The 22,346-nt window shown below is 37.9% G+C and overlaps 2 protein-coding genes across 4 annotated transcripts in view; one reads left to right on the top strand and one right to left on the bottom strand.

The window, feature by feature from the left end:
• Window positions 1-7,041, top strand: part of DNAJC2 (DnaJ heat shock protein family (Hsp40) member C2) — a 33,004-nt gene extending 25,963 nt beyond the window's left edge. For all 3 annotated transcript variants that reach the window (XM_045193825.3, XM_024558847.3, XM_045193819.2), the window contains exons 11-17: window positions 224-312; window positions 386-455; window positions 1,957-2,141; window positions 3,083-3,183; window positions 3,298-3,405; window positions 6,500-6,654; window positions 6,892-7,041. In XM_045193825.3, the coding sequence (XP_045049760.1) occupies window positions 224-312; window positions 386-455; window positions 1,957-2,141; window positions 3,083-3,183; window positions 3,298-3,405; window positions 6,500-6,654; window positions 6,892-6,966 (783 nt within the window). In that variant the 3' untranslated portion in view covers window positions 6,967-7,041. The remainder of the gene's footprint in view (window positions 1-223; window positions 313-385; window positions 456-1,956; window positions 2,142-3,082; window positions 3,184-3,297; window positions 3,406-6,499; window positions 6,655-6,891) is intronic.
• On the bottom strand, window positions 6,087-22,131 carry PMPCB (peptidase, mitochondrial processing subunit beta). Its single transcript, XM_024558857.3, has 13 exons — window positions 22,018-22,131; window positions 20,879-21,019; window positions 20,074-20,160; window positions 19,547-19,676; window positions 13,721-13,919; window positions 13,246-13,325; window positions 10,736-10,848; window positions 9,742-9,885; window positions 8,734-8,894; window positions 7,808-7,893; window positions 7,641-7,729; window positions 7,424-7,499; window positions 6,087-7,331 (listed from the first exon to the last, which is right to left on the bottom strand). The coding sequence occupies exons 1-13, from the start codon at window positions 22,114-22,116 to the stop codon at window positions 7,267-7,269; spliced, it is 1,470 nt and encodes a 489-aa protein (XP_024414625.2). The 5' UTR covers window positions 22,117-22,131; the 3' UTR covers window positions 6,087-7,266.
• Window positions 22,132-22,346: the final 215 nt, after the last annotated feature.

Below are 22,346 nucleotides of genomic sequence, written 5' to 3'. Positions count from 1 at the left end.
TTTTTTGTTGTGCTCACCCACCCACTTGATAATGCCTTTTTTATTGCTAGCAGGTCAGGAAGAGCCCTGGCAGGTACCCTGGAAGTGTGGTTGTTGGTGGGCAGAAGGCCATATGCTCCCCTCGTGAACCTCTTGAGAACTTTGTGCTTTTTAATTGTGTCTATGGATGTATTTTTGAGTGTCAGTAGATACAAGATGAAAATGTTTGTGTTTGTGCTTTTAGACCTGGAACCATTTTTCTGACAATGAGGCAGAGCGGGTTAAAATGATGGAAGAAGTGGAAAAACTTTGTGATCGCCTTGAATTAGCAAGGTATAACTACAGAACTAATACTGAAATCTTCTCCTGGGCTTAGGATAAAGTTTCATCCCTTTTCCCCCCTTAGTTTACAGTGCTTGAATGAAACACTCACATCATCTACAAAAGAAGTAGGAAAGGCTGCTCTGGAAAAACAGGTAATAGAAGATCACTCCTACTTGTAGCATATATTTTAGCATATATTTCTGCTTATTGTATTGCTTTCATGTCAGTATTTCCCCACCTAACATATAAGTTACTACCAGGGCAAAGAGGGCATTTCTCTTGGGTTCCTCCTCTGCTTTGCTTACAGTAAGTGGTATTGTTGATTTAAATTGCATTTAGTGTATATGGTTACAATGTATAATGTTTGATTTGTGTTATCCTAGCACATTATTCATAGTTTTTTTTTAAATTATTCTTAGAAAAAAATACTTGTTTTGACTATTCCTTGAGTATTTTTGTAGGATGATAATATTTAGAACCAAAAGATGTATTTGTTCTGTCTTGTCTAAACCTTTTATTTTACAAATGAGGAAACAGACCCAGAAATTCAATTCAGTGCAATAAGTATTAGTACCTACTATACATAGCACTGTGCCCAGGTGATCTATAGAAATGCCTAATGCTATGGCTGCCACAAAGGAGTTCAGGAACAATTAGGCTGAAGAGAAAAGGCCTAAGGACCAAAAGATGGAGGGCCCACAGTAAATGCTGTAGGTTAGACAGGAAGTGCCAACCCCAGGTCGGAGTGAAGGCTCAGTAGAGGGTTTGAGCCAGCCTGAAAGGATGGATGACGATGTGAAAATGAAGGTCAGGGCAACAGCATGAACTGTAAAATACAGGGAGCAGTAGGAAGTTAGGGGGAGATGAAGTTGGGTTAGGAAAAGTAGCACCAAGTTAAGGATGTTTTTAATACCATGATGGCTAGTTTCCATTACTAGATATCTTTGAGTAGGAAAGGATTACCACTGCACTATTAATCTCCATCGACAGGCAGGATGTATTAGGTAAGTATAAGTTACTAGTTATAAGACTCTCACTGGAAGGCTTGGACTGGGAGAGTAATGATGGGAATCATTGGAATTGTTGGGATTTAGTGACCAGTTCTGAGGAACTGAGGTGAGGAAAGGAGTCCAAAATGACTCCAAGAGAGCATCCCACAGAAGCAACAAGGTCACGTAAAGGTTTTCTTTTTTCACTTGTGCATGTCTGACGATAGATTGTAAGTGACATTGTAAAGGGTAGAACCTCAAGTTAAGACAGAGGCCACTTTACTATGCTGTTACCTTTTTGTAGAAAAATAATTGAAATTATTTGCTGAAAGAGTGGGTGTGAGCTTAAAGGTTTGAAATGGCCTTGTGTGTGAATAACCCAGTGACTGTGGAGGCTTGACAAGTAGTGTCCAAGGCAAGTAGAAGTCACATGATAGAAAGACAAAGTGGGTCAGGCAGAGGGTGGTTCTTGGTCCCTTAAACAGAGCTTGGCAGCCCATAAGCCAGAGTGAAAAGCTGATGCCAGTCTTGGGGCTGTCCTGGATCATTGTCAGGACAACACTGAGAGTTGAGAAGAACCAGAGACCCCACCCCCACCCCCAGAAAGGGAGTGTAGAGTAGCAAGATGCTTTAAGTCCTTGACTTACCTATTATATTTGTATAGATAGAAGAAATAAATGAGCAAATTAGAAAAGAGAAAGAGGAAGCTGAGGCTCGAATGAGACAAGCATCTAAGAATGCAGAGAAATCAACTGGCGGAGGTGGAAATGGCAGCAAAAACTGGTCAGAAGATGATCTGCAATTACTAATTAAAGCTGTGAACCTCTTCCCTGCTGGAACAAATTCAAGGTGCTAATTTTAATTAAATTTCTCTTCATCGCATACTGGAGCCTGGGGATAATGTAGACAAACATCCAACTAACGGCATTGGTTATAGCAGGAACTTCCGGAGATAAGCTTCAGTCTAGACAGTCTTCCACTAAATTCTGTGCCACAGTGGGAAGTATGAAAAGCAGAGTGTATTTTGAACCTACTGAGCAGGATGCTTCATCAGTATCTCAGGAAGTTAAAAATTATGAGACAAACCTTGACTGTTATGTTTGGCCTATTCTATTACAGTTTGTATTAGGGACTAGATTTTGTGTTCACAGTCTTAATTCATTGTTGCTTCCCACCTCAAACCTGAGCTTATTGCAAAGTTTTGACTTTAGAACTTAAAGACGTCTTAGAAATCCAGACTCCCTCATTTATAAGATCAGGAAACTAAAGCTGATCTCCTAAGTATGTATACAAACGGTGGGATACACAAATGTGAGGTTTTATTTCCATTGAATTGTACACAAAATCTATAAGGTTTTGTAAACTTGAAACCAAGATTATATAGAGTTGGTTTACATGTATGAAAAGCAAAAACAATAGGCAATAGTGATAATTAGACCACCAATTTAGAGCTAGGTCTATAGATATATAGTTAACCCTTCTGCATTAAAAATGTAAGGGTCAGCTCTGGCTGGTGTGGCTCAGTGGATTGAGCACCAGCCTGTGAACCAAAGTGTCACTGATTCGATTCCCAGTCAGGGCACATGCCTGGGTTGCAAGCCAAGTTGTGTCCCCAGTAGGGGGTGTGCAAGAGGCAACCACACATTGATGTTTCTCTCCCTCTCTCCTTCCCTTCCCCTCTCTCTGAAAATAAATAAAATATTTTAAATAAATAAAATAGAAATGTAAGGGTCATTCTGGTTTTTGTTTTGGAGGGTTTTTTTCCTTAATTATCATATCGATTGCTCTAGATGGGAAGTTATTGCTAATTACATGAACATACATTCTTCTTCTGGAGTGAAGAGAACCGCCAAAGATGTTATCAGCAAAGCAAAGAGTCTTCAGAAACTTGGTGAGTTACAGTTTTGTTTCTTTGATACCTTGAGTACTTTAAAATAATCTATACAGTGTAATGAAAGACTAAATGAGGTGATCTGTAATATATTTAAATTTTATTATCCTTCAGACCCACATCAAAAAGATGACATAAACAAAAAGGCTTTTGATAAATTTAAAAAAGAACATGGAGTGGTGCCTCAAGCAGACAATGCAACACCTTCTGAACGATTTGAAGGTAATTAAATTTTTTCTACAAGTAGAAAATGGTAGCCATGTATCCACACTGTGTGAAGATATACAAGACCTAACGTCTGGGTTCACAACTACTGGGAAATAGTGTTTAGCAGACTGGAAGGTGTAAAGGAAGCATTTCGAGACAGTTAGAAATTTAGTTAACACTACTGAGAAGTGCAGTTCTTCCACATTGTCCTTAGGGGAGGGGTGTGTGTGTTTTGTTCACCAGATTTTACAAATCACGGCTGGAGGATATTGGGACAGTTGAAATTGGATAGGTCTAAAGACCTATCCTGACTGAAAAATACACTGTAACTAAGAAAATGACCTTGTTTTTATGGAAGAACCTAGAAATAAAGGAGCTGCATGTCTGCAGCTTACATGAGTGTGTGTATAGAAGAGTAAGTATGGTAAAGTGTTCACATGTTGGGAATTGGGGTAGAACAGATGGGGATTCTTTATACTCTTCTGAAATTATTTCAAAATAAAAAGTTAAAAACTGTTAGGGTGCTGAGATTGTCTTGGCTATTCAAACTAATTTGATTGCTCTGGACCAGTGTGTTTCAAACTGAAAATCGTGACCCAGCCTCCCTAAGCCTCCTTCGTAAGTGGGTTATGAAATATATTCAATGGGTCATGAATAGGTGTCAGAGAGCATTACACCCATTTTATGAGTACTTTTTGTGAAACTTTTCTCATGTGTGTTGTGGGATGTGAAATTTTCTGTTGAGTTTCTGAAATGTTTCCCTTCATGTATTTGTGAGCCACCAGTCCTCTCCCCCCTAAACTAAGCTAATCTGGGGTATGTTTTCCAGATCACCGTTCCAAATACATATTTTGGGATTAGCTAATAGCCTTGACTCTTACATGTTAACCCACCCGTCCTCTAGTCTAACAGTCACACTTTTCCTGTGCTCTTAAGACTGGTTCATTACCCCAAAATTTCAGCTTGAAAATTCTGAGATTTACAATGTTCTATAAAGAGGAAAAATACATCCTGTGGTTGCAAAAATCAGGGGTTTGGGGGGGGGTCTCGTTGGGCATCATTTGGGCTCTTTTAAGGTAAGCACCAAAGTGGAAGTTTAGGACAGATGGAGGGGCAGTTTTTAGGGTATTTCTCTCTTGCTCCCTTATGCCTTCCACAAAATAGCAGGCAACATTCAGGTCTGAGCACACTGTTCTCAGCCCTTTCTTCTCGGGCTTGTTTCCATGTGGGAGGCAGACACTGCTGGTTGTGCAGGCAGCCAGTCTTCTTTCTGTGAGGAGAGGTGGCCTTGTGAGGGCAGGAATGTGGGCATGACTCTTCACCTCTGATGGGCCTAAAATAACGGTCGGTCTCCTCTCTTCAGTTGCACCACTAAGCAGCAAGCTGGCACCAATTTTTTTTTCTTTTTTTAGAGAGGGGAAAGGGGAGAGAAACATCAGTGTGTGGTTGCCTCTCACACGCCCCCTGCTGGGGACCTGACCCACAACTGAGGCATGTGCCCTGACTGGGAATCTAATCTTCAAGCCTTTGGTTCACAGTCCAGTGCTCAACCCACTGAGCTGTACCAGCCAGGAACCATTTTTTGAAGTGTTTTTTCTCTTGGGAATTTTACAGCATTACATGTTCCATTTATTTTGGTGTTGTAAATTGGAAAACAGAAAATTACATGTTACTTCCATCTTTTTTCTGAGAGAGAGGAAATGAATTAAGTCTGTGGTGTTAAATGTGGGCAGCAGACCAGTGAAAGGAAATTCTGCTAATGGCTTCTTATAACTTAAAAGCTGACTTCAGAAGTTCCTAATCTGCCTTCAAATACAGATTCTCTGCCTTATGAGCTGGTGTGTGGTGGTATTGTCACAGTATGTGTTTGTGTGTTTAGGAAGTAACTTCTGTTTCTAGGCTTCACTTTGTAGCGCATCTCACAGGAAGCAATTTCAAGTGGTAGTCAGACTGCTGGTAGGATAAGTGTTACTGTATTTTCACTGCATGGTCTGAAGTAATTAAACTGCAAATATCTATTAACTTAGAATAACCAATCGTCGTTTTAACCATTTAATAACATTGTCTTATGGAAGTAGTGGGATGTGTAATACATATATCCTTAGGAAGAAATATATTTTTTTCTGATACGTGTATGAGATGTTTTCTCAAACAGTAAAAGATCTAGTTTAGTAGAGGCGCCTGGCATTGGCTCCACAAGTTTTTAGATGTGAATGTAAACTGGAACACGCTGGAACATGGAATGTAAGCTCACTTTCCCTCTACAGCACTGAAACTTTGGGTACTTCACTTCTGGTAGTTGTTTCCTCCAGTGTAAACTGAGAATGGTTTCCAGGATCTCATCTAGCTAAGTAAGTGTTTTGTAACTGTGAGGTAGCTCTTTCCATTATCGTGTAAGGAACTAGATTGATCAGAAATATTAAATGACTTGTTCACTTTATGAACCCAACAGCCCAACTATATAATTTAAATCTGATTTAACAAACAAAAAAACTTTAGTGAGTATGTTAGGTTTTAAGAAACAAGCAATATAAGGCAGCTGTTTCCTGTTGAGCTATCTAGTTTTTTCTCCCTGTCCTAAACACTTACGTGTGTTTATGTGTCTCATCTCTAAAAGTTTAAAATTACACATCAGATTTGAATGGGCACTTACCAAGATACTTGTGCAAGACTCATTGGAAAGGTGTTCCAAGACATTTTTGTATAATTAGGATTTTCTCTTTTATTCAGTTAATTATGATAAAATATATATCACATAAAATTTAACATCTTAACCACCTTTAAGCATACAGTTCAGTAACATTAAGTATATTCACACTGTTGTGCAACCACTCTCCAGCACTCTTTTCATCTTGGAAAACTAAAGCTCAATGCCCATTAAACAACTCCCCGTTGTCCTCTCTGCTCCCACCATTTTACTTTCTGTCTCTGTGAACTGGACTATTCTGAGTACCTCATACAAGTGGAATTACACAATGTTTGTCTTTTTTGTGTTTCACTCAGCATGATGCCCTCAAGGCTCACCCATAGTATAGCATGTGTCAAAAATTCCTTTCTTCTTAAGGCTGAATAATATTCCATTGTGTAAATAAAAATTTTTCCTAAACAGGTCCATGCACAGATTTTACCCCTTGGACAACGGAAGAACAGAAGCTTTTAGAACAAGCCTTGAAAACATACCCAGTAAATACACCTGAGAGATGGGAAAAAATAGCAGAAGCAGTGCCTGGCAGGACAAAGAAGGACTGCATGAAACGATATAAGGTTGTAGATTTTTCTGAGTTTACAGACTTAATGCTTATTTCAATACTAAAGTAGTCATGGGGCCAAAATTACAAAGAAATGATCAATCTTAGAAACTTTCAGAGCTCTGGCAGTTAGTAAAAGCAACCTTTTCAGTAGTGTCTTCAATTATAGACTTATCCAATTTGAATGTTTTACATAATTATACCAAACACTAGAAATGTCTGCCAACTCTAAAACACCTCTCTCCCTTCCTAGGAACTTGTCGAGATGGTAAAAGCAAAGAAAGCTGCCCAAGAGCAAGTATTGAATGCAAGTAGAGCCAAGAAATAACAAGACAATCTTTGTTATGTGTGCATTTTTATAATAAAACTGAAAATACTTTACAAATTTTCATTCTTAAAATAATACTTGTGATGATTTGAGAGTATGTCATTCCGACATAATTTCTTGGAGATGTGCCATGCACTGGGGTAGCCTTATCCTTTGAAACTTTGACACAGTGTTTCATTCAAATTTTCAAGTATGTATGTTCATTTAAATTTTTTTTTTCTGTAGGGATTAATAGCTTAAAATTTGCTATCTGTTAGTTTTATAAATATATACATTCAAAATACTTTTATTAGGAGCATTTTAATCACGAAGCCAGCACATGTTACTGCGAATCTGGTTAAAATCTGGTAGTTGCTCAATGGGACCTAAGTATTAAAAGAAAGAAAAACAGTTAAAACTGACTAAAAGGAAAATACTTAGCCAATTTTCTGTATAGGAGAAAAGTGGCCAGGCTTACCAACAGCAGCGATAGCTGGACTCTTATCATAAATATATTTGGTACACACTTCTCGAATTGTCTCAGCATTCACAGCCTGAAATAGAGAAGATACTCAACATTCAGAGCTTTTTGTATTCTATACCTGCAATGATACATACTTTTAGCTTTGTAAAAGTAGTATCAAGAATACTTTTTAACACAAGACCCAATTGTTTGTAAGAACTGCACTATTTACATCAACTCTTGCTTCAAGCTCAGGGATGGGAATTCTTCTGTTATAGCATAACATTTGCCTGCCGATATCCTCACAAATTGGAGTGGAACCTGTTTAAAGAGAAGAAAAGTTCAGCATTGGAATATAGATCAACCTTTTGAAAATAGGCCATACATTTTTACTCTTACCATCTAGTTGCAGCAGCATGTTTGTTTTCAGAAGGTTTTTGGCTCGTGCAACTTCACTTTCAGTGACACTTGTACAGAGTCGCATCCTAAAAACCAGTTGGGAAAATCAAAATGTCAAGTAGCTGGAATATGTGTTTTGTGTTGACCTAGACACATGGTGCCGTATTCTATGTATTATACCACAACTTGATTTCAACTTGAGGTTACTAATGATCCCAACAGCTACGCAAAAGCTAACCTATACTGATTATTTTCCTGGTATTGTTAATTTCTAAATGGTATGACTAGCAGACAGAAGTACAATATAAAAATAGGCTAACCCCATTTTAGAAATGCTGTAATTATTTTAAGACTTCACGAATCCCCATCTGCTAAACTCTGATATGCTAGAGGATAAGTCAGTGGCTAACTGGTTTCTCGAAAGAATCCAGTTGAGTTTTACTTAAACCTGATAATAATTACACCTAGATAATAATAATTACAACTAGACTTAGAGAGATGTAAAAAAAAAGTCATTTAAAAATGGTGGAGGAACATTTTCCAAGAAGCTGTGGGCCTTTATGCTTGTCTCAAGGCACTAGTTTTGACTACAAAACACTACGTTTTTCTTTTAGCAATGGCAACTTCAGATTCAGTTTTTAACATAGCCCTTCCAGATTTTCCAAACTTCTAGTTGGTGTTTAAACATTTTAAACTTACAGGATCTCCTTCCTACTCTTTTTTTTTTTTAAATCTTCTTTAAAAATATTCTATGGTATGAAATCAATTCAGCTTCACATGAGACTTAGAAGAAACATCTGTGATCTTTAAAAACATGGCTGCTACTAGTGTTGTTCTTTTGATTAAAGGCTAATAAAATCACCATCAACAGTGTACAGAGGAAACTAATCTAAAATGTGAATTCTGGGCAAGATTTATTTTCTCACCATTCTTTCTGAACAACATGTAGCATGTCTGCAATAGTGGCTGGTTCACAAACCATATAGATTCCCCATAATCCTGTATCTGTGTAGGAAGTGTTGAAAGACTGGAAACTATGGCAGAGGTTGCTGTGACAGGTGAGCTGGGCCAGCTTGCTAGATAAATTCTGTAAGGAAAAAAAATGTCCAGGAGAACTGTAGGTAAATGTGTCCAAATTATCAGAAAGACGAATGAGATATGAGGCAAATAGTGAATGCCCTAAGAGGCTGACTTTCTCAGTTTTATCCATCAACATGCATCTCAATAATAAATTTAAAATAAGAGTAAGAATTATACTTATCTCACCAGCCCAAAGCATCCCCAGAGAAATCCATAATGTAAAAAGCAATGAATCCTTATAATTAACATAATAGTACCTACTTCTACTATTATGCAGGTACATAATAGTACCTGCACCTACTTCTAAAATAATACATTGTTGTTACCGACCCAATAAGTAGAGGGCTCTTGGCTATGTATGCTTAAAGATTTGAAATTAAATATATTGCATGTGAAACCTAACATATAAAATGTATTTTGTTGAAATCTTTTGAGTAGAAATATACACTTTGTACTACAGAAATGTTAAGAGTATATCCAAATTACCTAACACTTCGTACATTGCCATGTTTGCTTTATCATTCTTTTAACATATTTTTTTCAACTATTTGAGAGTATACTGCAGATGGGATGCTTTTCACCCCTAAATACGTTTTCGTGTGCACTTTTGAGAAACAGAAATTAACTTCACAGCAATTACTAAAATTAGGATATTAACACTGATATAGTACCATTAACACATCGTCCTATCCTTACTCAAATCTGGCCAGTTATCCCACCAATAAACTTTATGGCAAAAGAAAGAAAAAATGTTTTTCTGGCCAAGGATGCAATCAGGATCAATTTATATTTTAAAAGTCAGTTTATAGTACAGAAGTTCTGTTTTCTCAGTTTGAAAGTCTAAAATCACTCACCATTCCTCCTCCAAAAGAGCGATCCCAGTTGCCTATAAGTGTGTTTGCAACCATGAGACAGATAGTATCTGGATGTGCCCAACCAACAGCTTCAACAGCTATTGCAAGGTGTGCCAAAGGCATCTTGTCATCTCTCACTCGAATCTAGTTAAGACAAAAAACTAGTTAAGATTACCACTATATAACATGCTTAACAAGAAAGAAATGAATTCACTAGTGCCACTAAATGCAAAGTTAAAATGCTCTCCATGACTCTTATTTTGTTTTCTTAAACTATCAGGCCTCATTACATTGTACCGTTTAACCTAAAAGAATTTCATGAGTTAGGGAAAGAAGACTTTCACCAAAAGGTCTCCAACTGAAATAATAGACAGTACCCACCAGAGTTTACCTGGTAAAAGAGGGATGCATTATTTCACTGGTAGAAATCAATCATTTGTGTTTGTTGATCTGAAATTTTTTATCTAAATTTAAGCTAATAATGACATAACTGTCTATTTTTTTTCTGCCAGTGCCAAAACCAGGCCTCCTTCCAGGCACTACTTTGAGTATCATTCCTAATGTGGCAAACTAAGCCTCTAATGAATTGACAAGCAGCAGATTCCCTGCAAGTTCTGGCTCTGATGGGCAGAAGGAAGAACTTAGCCAAAAATAAACCTAATGTGAAAAGTCCAAATTTGGATGTTTTTTAAAATAAAAGATTACTTTTATACCTTACAACATATAAATGGGGCATAGTGCCAAAGAAAAGCACCAAAAAACATCATATTGCCCATAAAACACTGCTTCCTTAGGAAAAATAGGTGGTTAAATAATAGGGAATTTGAAGGAATATAAGCAAGTATGTCCATCCTCTTCCCTTTCTGTTTCAGTTTAAGCCTTTGGTTACTTCCACTTCACTCGTGTTAGAAACATGCACATTCTGTATACTCATTCATAAATGCAACACAAGAAACCCAAAGGGCTAACTACTAGCTTAGGAGGCTTCCCCTACCTCACTTCCTGTGAATTTGCAGGGAGGTAGAGCTGGTATTTCTCCTTTGTGTGTGGACAGAGAGTTACCAAAATGAAACTTTGCTAACTCAAGCAGTTCATCATGGGAAACTCCTAAATTAAAGGAAAATATTTCACATATCTAGTAACAATACAATCTAAAAAGCAGACAACTAACCACCGAGACTTCAGTTTACAATAGCTTAAGGTGATACAATGTGATATGTTACACATTAACTATCTGCTCATACAACACATTTTTCCCTTGGTGGTGCATCATTCTGTACAGCAGGGGTCCCCAACCTCCAGACCACGGATCAGACCAGTCCCTGCCCGTTAGGAACCTGGCTGCACAGCAGGAAGTGAGCTTGAATGTAATGCAAACTTGAATCATCCCGAAACCATCCCCACCTCCACCTCTGTCCCTAGAAGATTTGTCTTCCATGAAACTGACCCTTGGTGCCAAAAATGTTGGGGACTGCTGCATAGAGCAGTGGACAGTTTTCATCCACACACCAGTGGATTCACCGAAAAAGTTAAGACAGCTTGAAAACACCACATTCCATACAAATGTTAAGTCCTAGAATGCAAAGTCACTTTTCAAATTTTTTAAAGAAGAAAGGAATATAACTATGAGCTCTAACACTTAAAGAAAGCTGGATACTCAGATAGGTTTTTTGATACACAGATATGTCTCTGAGCTCTGCTATCAGAATTCCAAAATAAAATAATTTCACCTAATTTCTGAATAAATCCATAGCTACCTATCACTCACTACTTGCTATCCAAAACTTCAGAATTACTTAGATTCTGAATCCCTTACTATCTAAACATAGGACCCAAACAGAGTCAGTCAGTCAAGGTTTCTTAAATACAAATAGAAACTTACAAAACAAATTTAGGCATGTGCAAGTGGTTTAAAAAATATTGCCACAAGACTTCCTTAAACAAAACATTCTACTAGAATATAAAAGCACAACTTACACTCTCATTTTCCAAACAAATTTGTGGTATAAAGACAGTGTATGCTGTTTATTTGCAGAACCCTTATATAGGAGAGCCACCTTGGATATCAGTCCAGGAGGTGACAAAACAAGGAAAACCCTGGTGGTACAAGAACGACAAGCAGAGTGCAAAAACCTGAGCACGCGCACAGTTCTTAGCACCTGATGGCAACTGCTTCCACTGTTTTATTACCTCTACCTATAGCCCTCCTTGTTGGGTGTTCCAGAGACTCAGCTGCTCCAACACCAACTCTATCCCAAAAGACAGAAGAGCCAATAATTTTTATGAAGCTAGGTCTGACCTATTTCATTGAATTCAAGATGCCATTGTTTATAAGGCACATCATCATTTATGTATCAATAAGATAAAGTGCTAATTAATCTAGGACTGACCATTAACTCTTAGATATCCTGACTTTAGTAATGTTGAAATGAACCGACGGTGTCCATATGCCACCAACAATGACAGACATTCCAGACAGCTTGGTTGTTGAAGCCCCACCTGACCAAGTCTTCTCATTTTCCAAGAGAACTTCCGAGTGCACTGCTTACCATACAGAGGTAATGTGAGTTAGCTGAGAGCCACGATGAATAACATTTGAGATATTTAAACCTCATTTTCATCTTCTCCATTAGTTCCAAGTAAATTATCTCAGAAGTCTATCCAGAGCACCTAGAATTTTAACTTACTGTCATTTCTAATGGGAGAAAAATTAACACAAAATATATACACTCCATCTATCTTCACTTTGCCCTAAAGAGGGAAAAAAAACAAAACTGGAAACCAATAAGATGTACTGTTTGCCTAAATTCAGACTGTCAGGAAATCTAACAGAATCTAATGTGAATGTTCTATCATTCACTAGCTCCAAACATGAGCCCAAAGAAGCCTTGTCCTAATGCCAGTCACTTGCATGTTTGGATTCCCATTAAACATTTTCATGGTTCTACGTGCTTCCCCTTCTCAGTAATTAGTAGATACACTGAATGAATGAACAAATGAAAGAATTAAAGAACAATGTAACATACCATTCCATGCTTGACCAAGAGATAAATTTAAAATCTGGAATGATTCCCAAACTATAGAGCACTATCTTCCAAGTGTCATTGTCTCCCAGGTCACTCATGCCCTTCTCTTGCAAGTAAACTCCATTACGCATGTACACTTACGCATTAGAAGGTCCATACATTTTTCCATTGAAAAACTCTGAAGGAGACAGACGGAAAGTCTGGTTCCCCCTACACAGCATAGTGCTGTATTTTGCTGTGTATACTGCGCATCCACGTTTTTGTGCCCATTACAAATGGAATTATTATATCCACATATAATTATAATGCACACCTTTTTTTTTCCCCAAAAAAATTTGGGCAAAAATGCGCATTATACACAACATAATACAGTAAATAGTTTGTTCTGTAAATACTCTTAGGACAGCTCCAACAGGACCAAATTTAAGTAAGTACATCGCTTTGTTCAAAACAGTTATAGAAATTTAAATCAACCAACCTCCAGCAGCAGCAAGTACAATCCTTGGCCCCTTATAATGTGTGGTTATATAATCTACTAAATCTTTACGATTTATAGATCTGTAAATGGAAAAAGAAAAGTAGTATTAAAAGGAAGTGAAAAAGCACAGATCTTCACATAATATACCTGAAATTAAATTAGACCTTAAAGGAAATCTAAATTAAATATAATCAAAAAAAGGATACTGGCAACAAGTATCGAAGAATTTCAACTTTTTTACATCACAAAAAGAGATACGATACCATCACTTGTTTATTCCAGAAGTAGTTAGGAGCCCAGACACCTGGGAGTTAGGTGGGGCCAAAGTACAGCTAAGAACAATTTCATTCAGATTATCGGGGCAGCAGGGGGCTGGAGAAGAATTTATTTTTTGAAACACACTTGTTGAATGTTTATGAATGACAATTTTCACAACATATATTTTTCTCAAAATAAATCTGAGAATTATACCTACTTGATATTTTCAGTTGGTCCCAAAATTGTCCGTCCAAGTGCAGTATTTTGATAAGCTGTGGCATGAAGATAATCAAAAACAACTTCTTGTAAATTGGTTTCAACTTCCTGCATCTCTCTAAGGATTACTCCACGTTCACGTTCAATCTCTGCTTCTCCCAATGTGCTATTTTGTATTATATCAGCAAGAATCTCTACAGCTAATTGAAAATAAAACATAAGAAACACTAAGAATCTTAATTTTCACTATTCAAATCTAGTAAACTAGCATCAGAAACCTTGATCCTGACCATCACTCAATACTAGTTAAACTGCGAAGAAACATTTTTCTATACATTTGATACATGTAAAAGGACAATATTAATATTTTAAAAATGTAAAATAAAAACCCCTGTGGTATACAAGAGCTGGAAGAAAATTTCTAAATCTGCCAGAGGTCCCACAACTTAATGACTCTACCTATGAGGACTTCAAAAATGCCATGGACATCTGCATATGTGTAAACTGTATGAAAAATACAAAGTAGAAAATTAACCATATTAGAATTATCTAAATGTGTATAGAGTTCATATAACTCAAGTATTTACTATCCAAGTTCCCACAGCAATGAAGCTGCTTCCTAAACAAGCCAAGAATCATCATACTTTATGCCTCCAATGAACCACTTACAGAATCAGTGTCCTCACAAATATCCTTCCCCATGTAACTTAATCCCCGTGTCTATTCCCATTCTTGCCATTACCAAAGTCACTGATAAAATGATGATTTAACAGGGCTAGAGCAGTTAACATATGAAGAAAAGGATAGGTAGGCCAAGAGATACGGATGACTACCAAAGGGTTAAAAGTGACCCTTGGGAAAAACTGATGAAATCCTCAAATATTTGTACAAAAATGACCCTAATTTGCAAAAATAAACTGAGGGATATGGTATCATGCTATTAAGCAATTTCATCACAAAAATTACATACCTTTTCAAAAAAAGAAAACCTAATCTATCCTTGAAGAATTATTATTATCTATAGCTGCAATCACAATCTAAATTTTAATAAATATAAAACAAATTTATAATCTTTGGCTTCATTTTCTTTACTATATACTTTTGTTAAGTTCACTTTAAGAGACTTTATCTCAGATGCAATTATGTTCAAACACTGAGCACCTCCTGTAATTAATTACCTCTGTAGACTGCTTTAAATGACAAAACATACTGCTAGAGTAAGCTGGGGCTGAGATCGTGACCAAAGGGAAAAATTACCTGTAAAACAAAATAAAACCCAACTGTCTGTCCAGACAAGAAAACCAGAGGCCAAGATGGGTGGAGAAGAACCCAAAGTCAAATGGGAGGACACCTTATGGCCCCTTTTTGCTTTCCCTCCTATTCTTTCTGAAAAAAAAAAAAAAAAAAAAAAAAAACAAAAAACAAAAAAAAACAAACCCAAAACATCTTTAAAGTAGCTTGGTCTAGCCCCTTTGTTTTTAGTCTCTAATCAGTCCTAAGGCAAAAACTGCTTCTAAAGAAATCATTAAAAACCTTACAGATGATCTGTACAATTCAAGCCCACACACCACCCTCTACTTCTGTCGCTTTTATTGGTTTTGGTGTAGAAGCTGGGCTACCATGCAGGTAGGTGTCTGCAGGTGGTAGGTTTTTTGTTCTGTTGGTTTTTTTGTTGTTTTAACAAAGCAACCTGGCACAGTAAATCTGAGTGAGAAGACATGCATTTGAGTCCACAGTAAGCCACTTACTAGCTGTATATTCCTGAGCAGGTTAGAGTCTGGACCTTAGTTTCTACAATGGAAAAGTGGAGACACCTACTTCATCCATTGTTTTCAAATATGTGATTACTATGCAGCCCAAGTAAGATAGGTATGTACACAAAATATAATATATACAAAGTACTTGGCCCTGACCAGTGTGGCTCAGTTGGATGGTCATCATCCTGCAAAGCGAAAGATCACTAGTTCAATTCCCCTTCAGGGCACATGCCTGGGCTGCAGGTTCAGTCCCTGTTCAGGGTGCGTATAAGAAGCAACCCATCAATGTCTCTCTCTCTCACATCCATGTTTCTCTCCCTCTCTTTCTCCCTCCCTTCCCCTCTCTCTAAAAATAAATAAATAAAATGTTAAATAAAAGTACTTGTGTAAAGTCTCATTCAAACATTATTAATAAAAGCCTATTAGAAATACAAAATCCCTAAGTAATGAAACTAACTACAACTATACAAGGACCATAAAGAATATTAATTTCACCAGTTAGCATTAAAACTGCTAAATTTTGTTATTAATTATACCACTTGGAAAATGTTTCATGTAATAACTTTCCTTTAAGAAATGCAAAAACTCCAGCAACATGGTAACTACAACAAACAGGTATGCTATACTGTCAGAATGAATAATTTCTACAAAATAAAAGTAAAATATATTTTAGTCATAAAAATAAATAATCTTTTAAGTGAACATCTGCTTATTTTGCTCTTGACCAAGAGGTTTAGTAGCAAACAAGGAATTAAAAAAATGCTCCTACCAGAACAAGAAATAAAAGCATCCAAATTAGAAAAGAGTAGCAAAACTGTCACTATGTAGAGATGACGTGATATTTTATATGGAAAACCTTAAAGACTCCATCAAAAAACTATTAGAACTAATAAATTTAGTAAATTTGCAGGACACAAAATCAATACTCAAAAATCTGTTGCATTTCTATAATAATAAACCATCAGAAAGAGAAATTAAGAAAATCCCATGTACAACTGCATCAAAAGTATTAAATACCTAGGAATAATTTTAAGGAAGTGAAATACATGTAAGCCTAAAAAACTATAAGACACTGACAAAAGAAAACTGAAAAAACAAATACATAAAAAGATATTCTGTGATCAGGAACTAGAAGAATATTGTTAAAATGTCCACATTACCCAAAGTAATATATGCATTCAGTGCGATCCCTTTCAGAATTCCAATGGCATTTTTCAGAGATAGAACAATCAATCCTAAAATTTGTATTGAACCACAAAAGACCCCAAAAAGCCAAAGCAATGTTGAGAAAGAAAAAAGAATGGAATGTACCATGCTTCCTGATTTCAAACTATATTACAAAGCTACAGTAATTAAAAGTTTGGTACTGGCATAAAAACAGAGACATAGATCAATGGAACAAAACAAAGGACCCAGAAATAAACCCACATTTGTATGGTCAATTAATCTAAAACAAAGGAGCCAAGGGGGAGATGCCATAGTCTCTTTTAAATTGTGTTAGGAAAATTGGACATATACATACAAAAGAATGAAACTGGACCACTCTTACACCAACCACAAAAATCAATTCCAAATGGATTAAAGACTTAAACATTAAGACCTGAAACTGGTCCTGGCTGGATAGCTCAGTAGGTTAGATTGTCATCCTGATACACCACAGTTGCAGGTTTAATCCCGGATAAGGGCACATACAAGAAACCACCAATGAATTCATAAGTAAGTGGGACAACAAATCAATATTTCTCTCTCCCTTCCTCTTTCCCTCTCAAATCAATTAAAAAAAAAAAAAAAAGACCTTAAACCATGAAACTCCTAGAAGAAAACACTGGTAGTAGTAAGCTAGGACCTTGACACAGGTCCTAGTGATGATTTTTTTAGTCTGACACCACCAGCAACAAAACCAAAAACAGACAAGCGGGACTACCTCAAACTAAAAAAGCATCTGCACAACAAAAGAAAGAAACATAAGGCAACATATTAAATGAGAGAAAATATCTGTGAATTGTATATCTGATAAGGGGCTAACATCCAAAAAACATAAAGAACTCATACAACTCAACAGCAGAAAAATGATCTAAATCAAAAACTGGACCAAAGATCTGAATATACATTTTTCCAAAGACATACATGATACAACATACATACATGGCCAACTGGTACATGAAAAGATGCTCAACATCACTAAACGTCAGGGAAATGTAAATTAAAACCATAATGATACCACCTCACACCTGTCAGAATGGTCACCATCAAAAAGACTATTGATGGCCTGGGCTGGTGTGGTCAGTGGACTGAGTGTCGGCCTGTGAATCAAAGCGTTGCCAGTTTGATTCACAGAGCACTTGCCTGGGTTGCAGGCCAGGTCCCCAGTAGGGGGCACATGAGAGGCAATCGCACACTGATGTTTCCCTCTCTTTCTTCCGTCCTTCCTGTCTCTCTAAAAATAATATAAAATTTAAAAGAATATTGATGGCGAGAATATATACAGAGAAAAAAGAACCCTTGTACACTGTTGGTGGGAATGTAAGCTGGTACAGCCACTGTGCAAAACAGTATGGCAATTCCTCAAAGTATTACACATAGAACTATCATATATCTAGCAGTTCTACTTCTGGGTATTCATCCAAAGAAAATGAAAACACCAACTCATAAAGATATCTGCACCCTCATGTACATTGCCGCATTACTTACATTGCCAAGATATGGGAACACCTAAGTGTCGAAGGATGAATGAATTACTCAACCATAAAAAAGAAGGAAATCTTGCCATTTGCAATGACATGGATGAACCTTGAGGGCATTACTCTAAGTGAAATAAGTCAAACAGAGAAAGACAAATACCATATGACTTCACTTACACACAGAATCCAAAAACTAGCAAACAAAAAACCCAAGTTCATAGATATAGAAAACAGACTGGTGGTTGCCAGAGGTGGGGATGGGAGATATGGGTAAACTGTTTTGTTTTTGTTTTTAATCTAAATAAAATGAGTAAAGAAACAAATTAATGGAAAGGAAGGTAAGAAAGAAGTGTACTCCAGGATGAGGATCTAGAACAGGGGTGTAAAACTCATTTTCACAGGGGGCCACTTCAGGCTCCAAGTTACCTTCAAAAGGGCCAAATGTAACTTTAGGACTGTATAAATGTAACTACTCCTTAACAGTTAAGTGAGAGCTCAGCACTGCTGCCAGGTAGAAACAAAGTGCCGGGCCAGATAAAACAAGGTGGAGGCCTGGATTCGGCACACGGGCCTTGTGTTTGCCACCTGTGATCTAGAATGTACAAATGCAATACAGAAGTAAGAAAGATTTGGTCAAAAAACAACGCCCAGTAGTCAGGAGATATAAAACCTGTTGAGGTTTATAGAAATAAAAATTCAGATAACAGGGTACAATGGGGGAGGGAAGAATAGTAGGCAGTAATAAATAAGTAAATACAATTTAAAATGTTTTAGCCCTGGCCGGATAGTTAAGTTTGTTACAGCATCATCCTTGTACAAGAATCAGTGCACATGTTCTACAAGAATCAACCAATGAATGCATAAACAAATGCAACAACAAATCGATGTGGGTTTTTTCTCTCTCTCTCCTTTCCTGTCTCTCTCAAATCAATTCTTAAAAAATGTTAAATGTTTCACTGCACAGGTGTGGCGCTGGAGCTAAGTATTTTTGTATCAAGCATTAGGGCCTGATTGGCACAAGCCTTGCAGCATCTGAATATTTCATATCATTTGTCCTTTCGGGAGAAAAAAAAATTTTTTTTCAGCCCTGTCTTGTGTGGCTCAGTGGACTGAGTGCTGACCTGCGACCGAAGGGTCACTGGATCGATTCCCAGTCAGGGCACATGCCTGGGTTGCAGGCCAGGTCAGTAGGGGGCATGCAAGAGGCAACCACACAATGTTGTTTCTCTCTCTTCCTCCGTCCCCCACTCTCTAAAAATAAATAAAATATTTAAAATTTTTTTTCACATTTCTGAGGGCTACCCTTTCATAACAGACATAAAAAAACCAGTACTAAATTATGTGTTAACTCTTGTGAAAGTTACAGATCTACAGTATAAATAACAATACCTCTTGGCAAATCTTTAGAAAATGCTTTGGCATAATATACAGTCTGCTCTCTGGAGGTATAGGCATTGAGATGAGCACCCATGTTTTCAATCTCAAGTTCCAAATCTAATTGAGATCTCTTTTTGGTGCCCTGAAACAGAGGGGAAAAAAGATTATAATACCTACCTTTATCCCTCATCTGTTCTAAACACTTCAGACAACAAATATGAGGCCATAAGCCTATGCCTGTTTCACACAAGGACCAAATTTGGTTTCTAAAGTATATTAAGCTCCAGAAATCATGGTATACATGTATTTTCAGATGACCCTTACATCCCAAGAGAAAATCCTTATTTCAATTCTACAGAGCAATTATAAGTCATTACTTCAGATAATTATTCTTTAAAAAAAAAAAGATATTAAAAATAATAAAAATAACATGCTATCTTCAATAGTTTGAAGTGGTTCTTCTTGCCTTAGAATGAGATTTTGTGCCTACTGTCTCTTAAAAAAAAATGCATTTTTACAAAATAAGACTGACAACTTGCCTTGAAAGCCATATGCTCCAAAAAGTGAGCTGTTCCATTATTCTTCTCATTTTCATATCGACTTCCAGCATCAATCCAGAGCCCAACCTTAATGCAATGAAGGAACAATTAGTAAAGCATGGAAATGACAGGGGGTGGAGGGAGGCTCCTTCTTTTTTCTGACAAATGCTTTCTAGTCCTGACACTAAAGTTTTCTTGACTTGAATGGATTCATAGTATATTCCTATGAACCGTGAGTTTTAAAAATGTTGGTCATCCAGACTCTGTTGTATGCTTACCTGAGGACCCAGATTCTTAGTCCGATTTGTGCTACAGCCATTAACTACAGTATAAAGAACATCAGAGATCATCAAACATAGGTTCAAGCCCTGGCTCGGTCACATACTAGCTGTGCGACCTAGGACAAAACCATTTAACGTCTCCGAACTTGCTCCTCAACCATAAAAAGGGTGTGATGATGCCTAATACAAATAACTGTTTCAAAGATCAAATAAGTATGTAACAACAGTTGGCACGGAGTAGCCTAACAAATAATAATTCTTTCATTACTATCAATATTACTAACAATAAGTAATACAATAACAGGCTATAAGAACCAGATGTAGACACTTAAAACTGGGTACACATGCATCCACTGTAGAAGTACCACTGGAAGAAAGACTCACAAGCAAGAGTCACCTGTCAAGGCAAAATAACTGCCACTATTTTTCAACCACCAGCCAACTAGAAAACTTAAGATTAAAACCAACAATATGCTCTCTCCTCACGAGAAGTCACTCAAACAGTGGTTGCCTGCATCACTTACTGTGCACGTTGAGAGCCCAGAATCTTCAGAGGCCACCCTGAGACCGTTCTCCAAACGTGTTACTCGTGTTTCAGGAACATTCAGAACAACTTGTGTAGCAGCCTGTGTACTTCTCAATCTGTTCCCTCCAAAATATGACGACTGGTTGGAGGTGGAGGGGTGGGAGGGAGGAACCAAAACACATCAGTATTCTGATAGTCCACGTCGATGAAAAAACCAAATCTATCTCAAAGAGACCCTCTCTACAAAGTACTCTTCCCTCTTTAACTGGGAACCTTCCTTCAACATCCCTCTTTTAAAGTCAGAGACATGCCTACAAATAAACTGTTTTTATTTCAATACCTCTCCTAAAAACGTTTAATATTCTTTAAAGAGGGAACAAGCAGGAGAGAAAATGCCAAGAAAGGGAGAGAAGATATAAAAATACCTATACACAACGTAGAAATGAGATTTAGGCTTTCACTGTTAGAGAAAAGCAGAAAGTTTTGAAAAAGGTAGAAAAGAGAAGACAGAAAGAAGGGTAGGTGCTCACGATACACACTGGCTGACAGATTTGTTGACTATGGACTATTCTTCAATCCACAGTTTTCCTTTTCCTTTATACAAACGTTAAAGTCCCACATACCTTTGCGAAAGTTAAGAGGCTCTCAGGAGAAAAATGTATATATAGCCAAAATTTTCCTTTAGCTACCCCGGGGCTCGCAGAAAGCCCAGCTGAGGATGAAGTTTAGTCTTAGGCAAAAACAGAACTTCGGGGACAGAAACGAACTCACTTATTAATTTCCCCCATTTGGAACCAGTGTTTACAGTAATCAACATGCACTCTTTATAATGACTCCTCAATAAGCGGGGGGGGGGGGGGGGGGGGGGGACCAGTAATCAGGATCATCCCACAAGTCACTGGTAGGTCACGCTCAGCGGGTGACCAAAGCCAGACCAGCCCCGCAGAAGTTAAGGGCCTCGGGGCTCTCCTTTGAGGAGGCCAGGCCGGGCCCCACCCGCCGCTGTGTAAGTGCGGCGCGGACGCCCGCGGCCAGGAAGAGACCCCGTGACTCAAGTCCACCGCGTGGGGTCCAGCGGAAGGGGCCAGCCTCGGGCCCGGTCCCGGAAGGCACCCAGACAAGTGGAAGACAGCTCACCCGTCCAGCAGCACCTCCGAGCTGGAGTCTCTCGGTGAAACCCCAGAGCCGCGGCCGCGCCGCTGAAAACGCCACTCTAGCTGCTGCCGCCACCGCCATCTCTGCTGTGCACTGGTAGAGGATGTACTTCCGAGGTCGTGACCTGGGGGGGGGGGGGTCCCAGAGGAGAAAGAGGACGCCACCTTGTGGCCATGATGGGAATGACACTCCTCCAAGTGGTGGAGGAAGGAATCGACCTCGGCCTCGTGATGAGCGGTCTATTCCAAATAATAAGCATCAAGAAGTCTGTAGAAGACCCTGTATCATCAGTTACTTTGATTGCCTACGGT

The sequence above is a fragment of the Desmodus rotundus genome, chromosome 6 (assembly GCF_022682495.2).
Source record: "Desmodus rotundus isolate HL8 chromosome 6, HLdesRot8A.1, whole genome shotgun sequence".
In the NCBI taxonomy this organism is placed as follows: Eukaryota; Metazoa; Chordata; class Mammalia; order Chiroptera; family Phyllostomidae; genus Desmodus; species Desmodus rotundus.
Note: the sequence above shows the minus strand (reverse complement) of the source record. Positions and strands in the feature narration are given on the sequence as shown.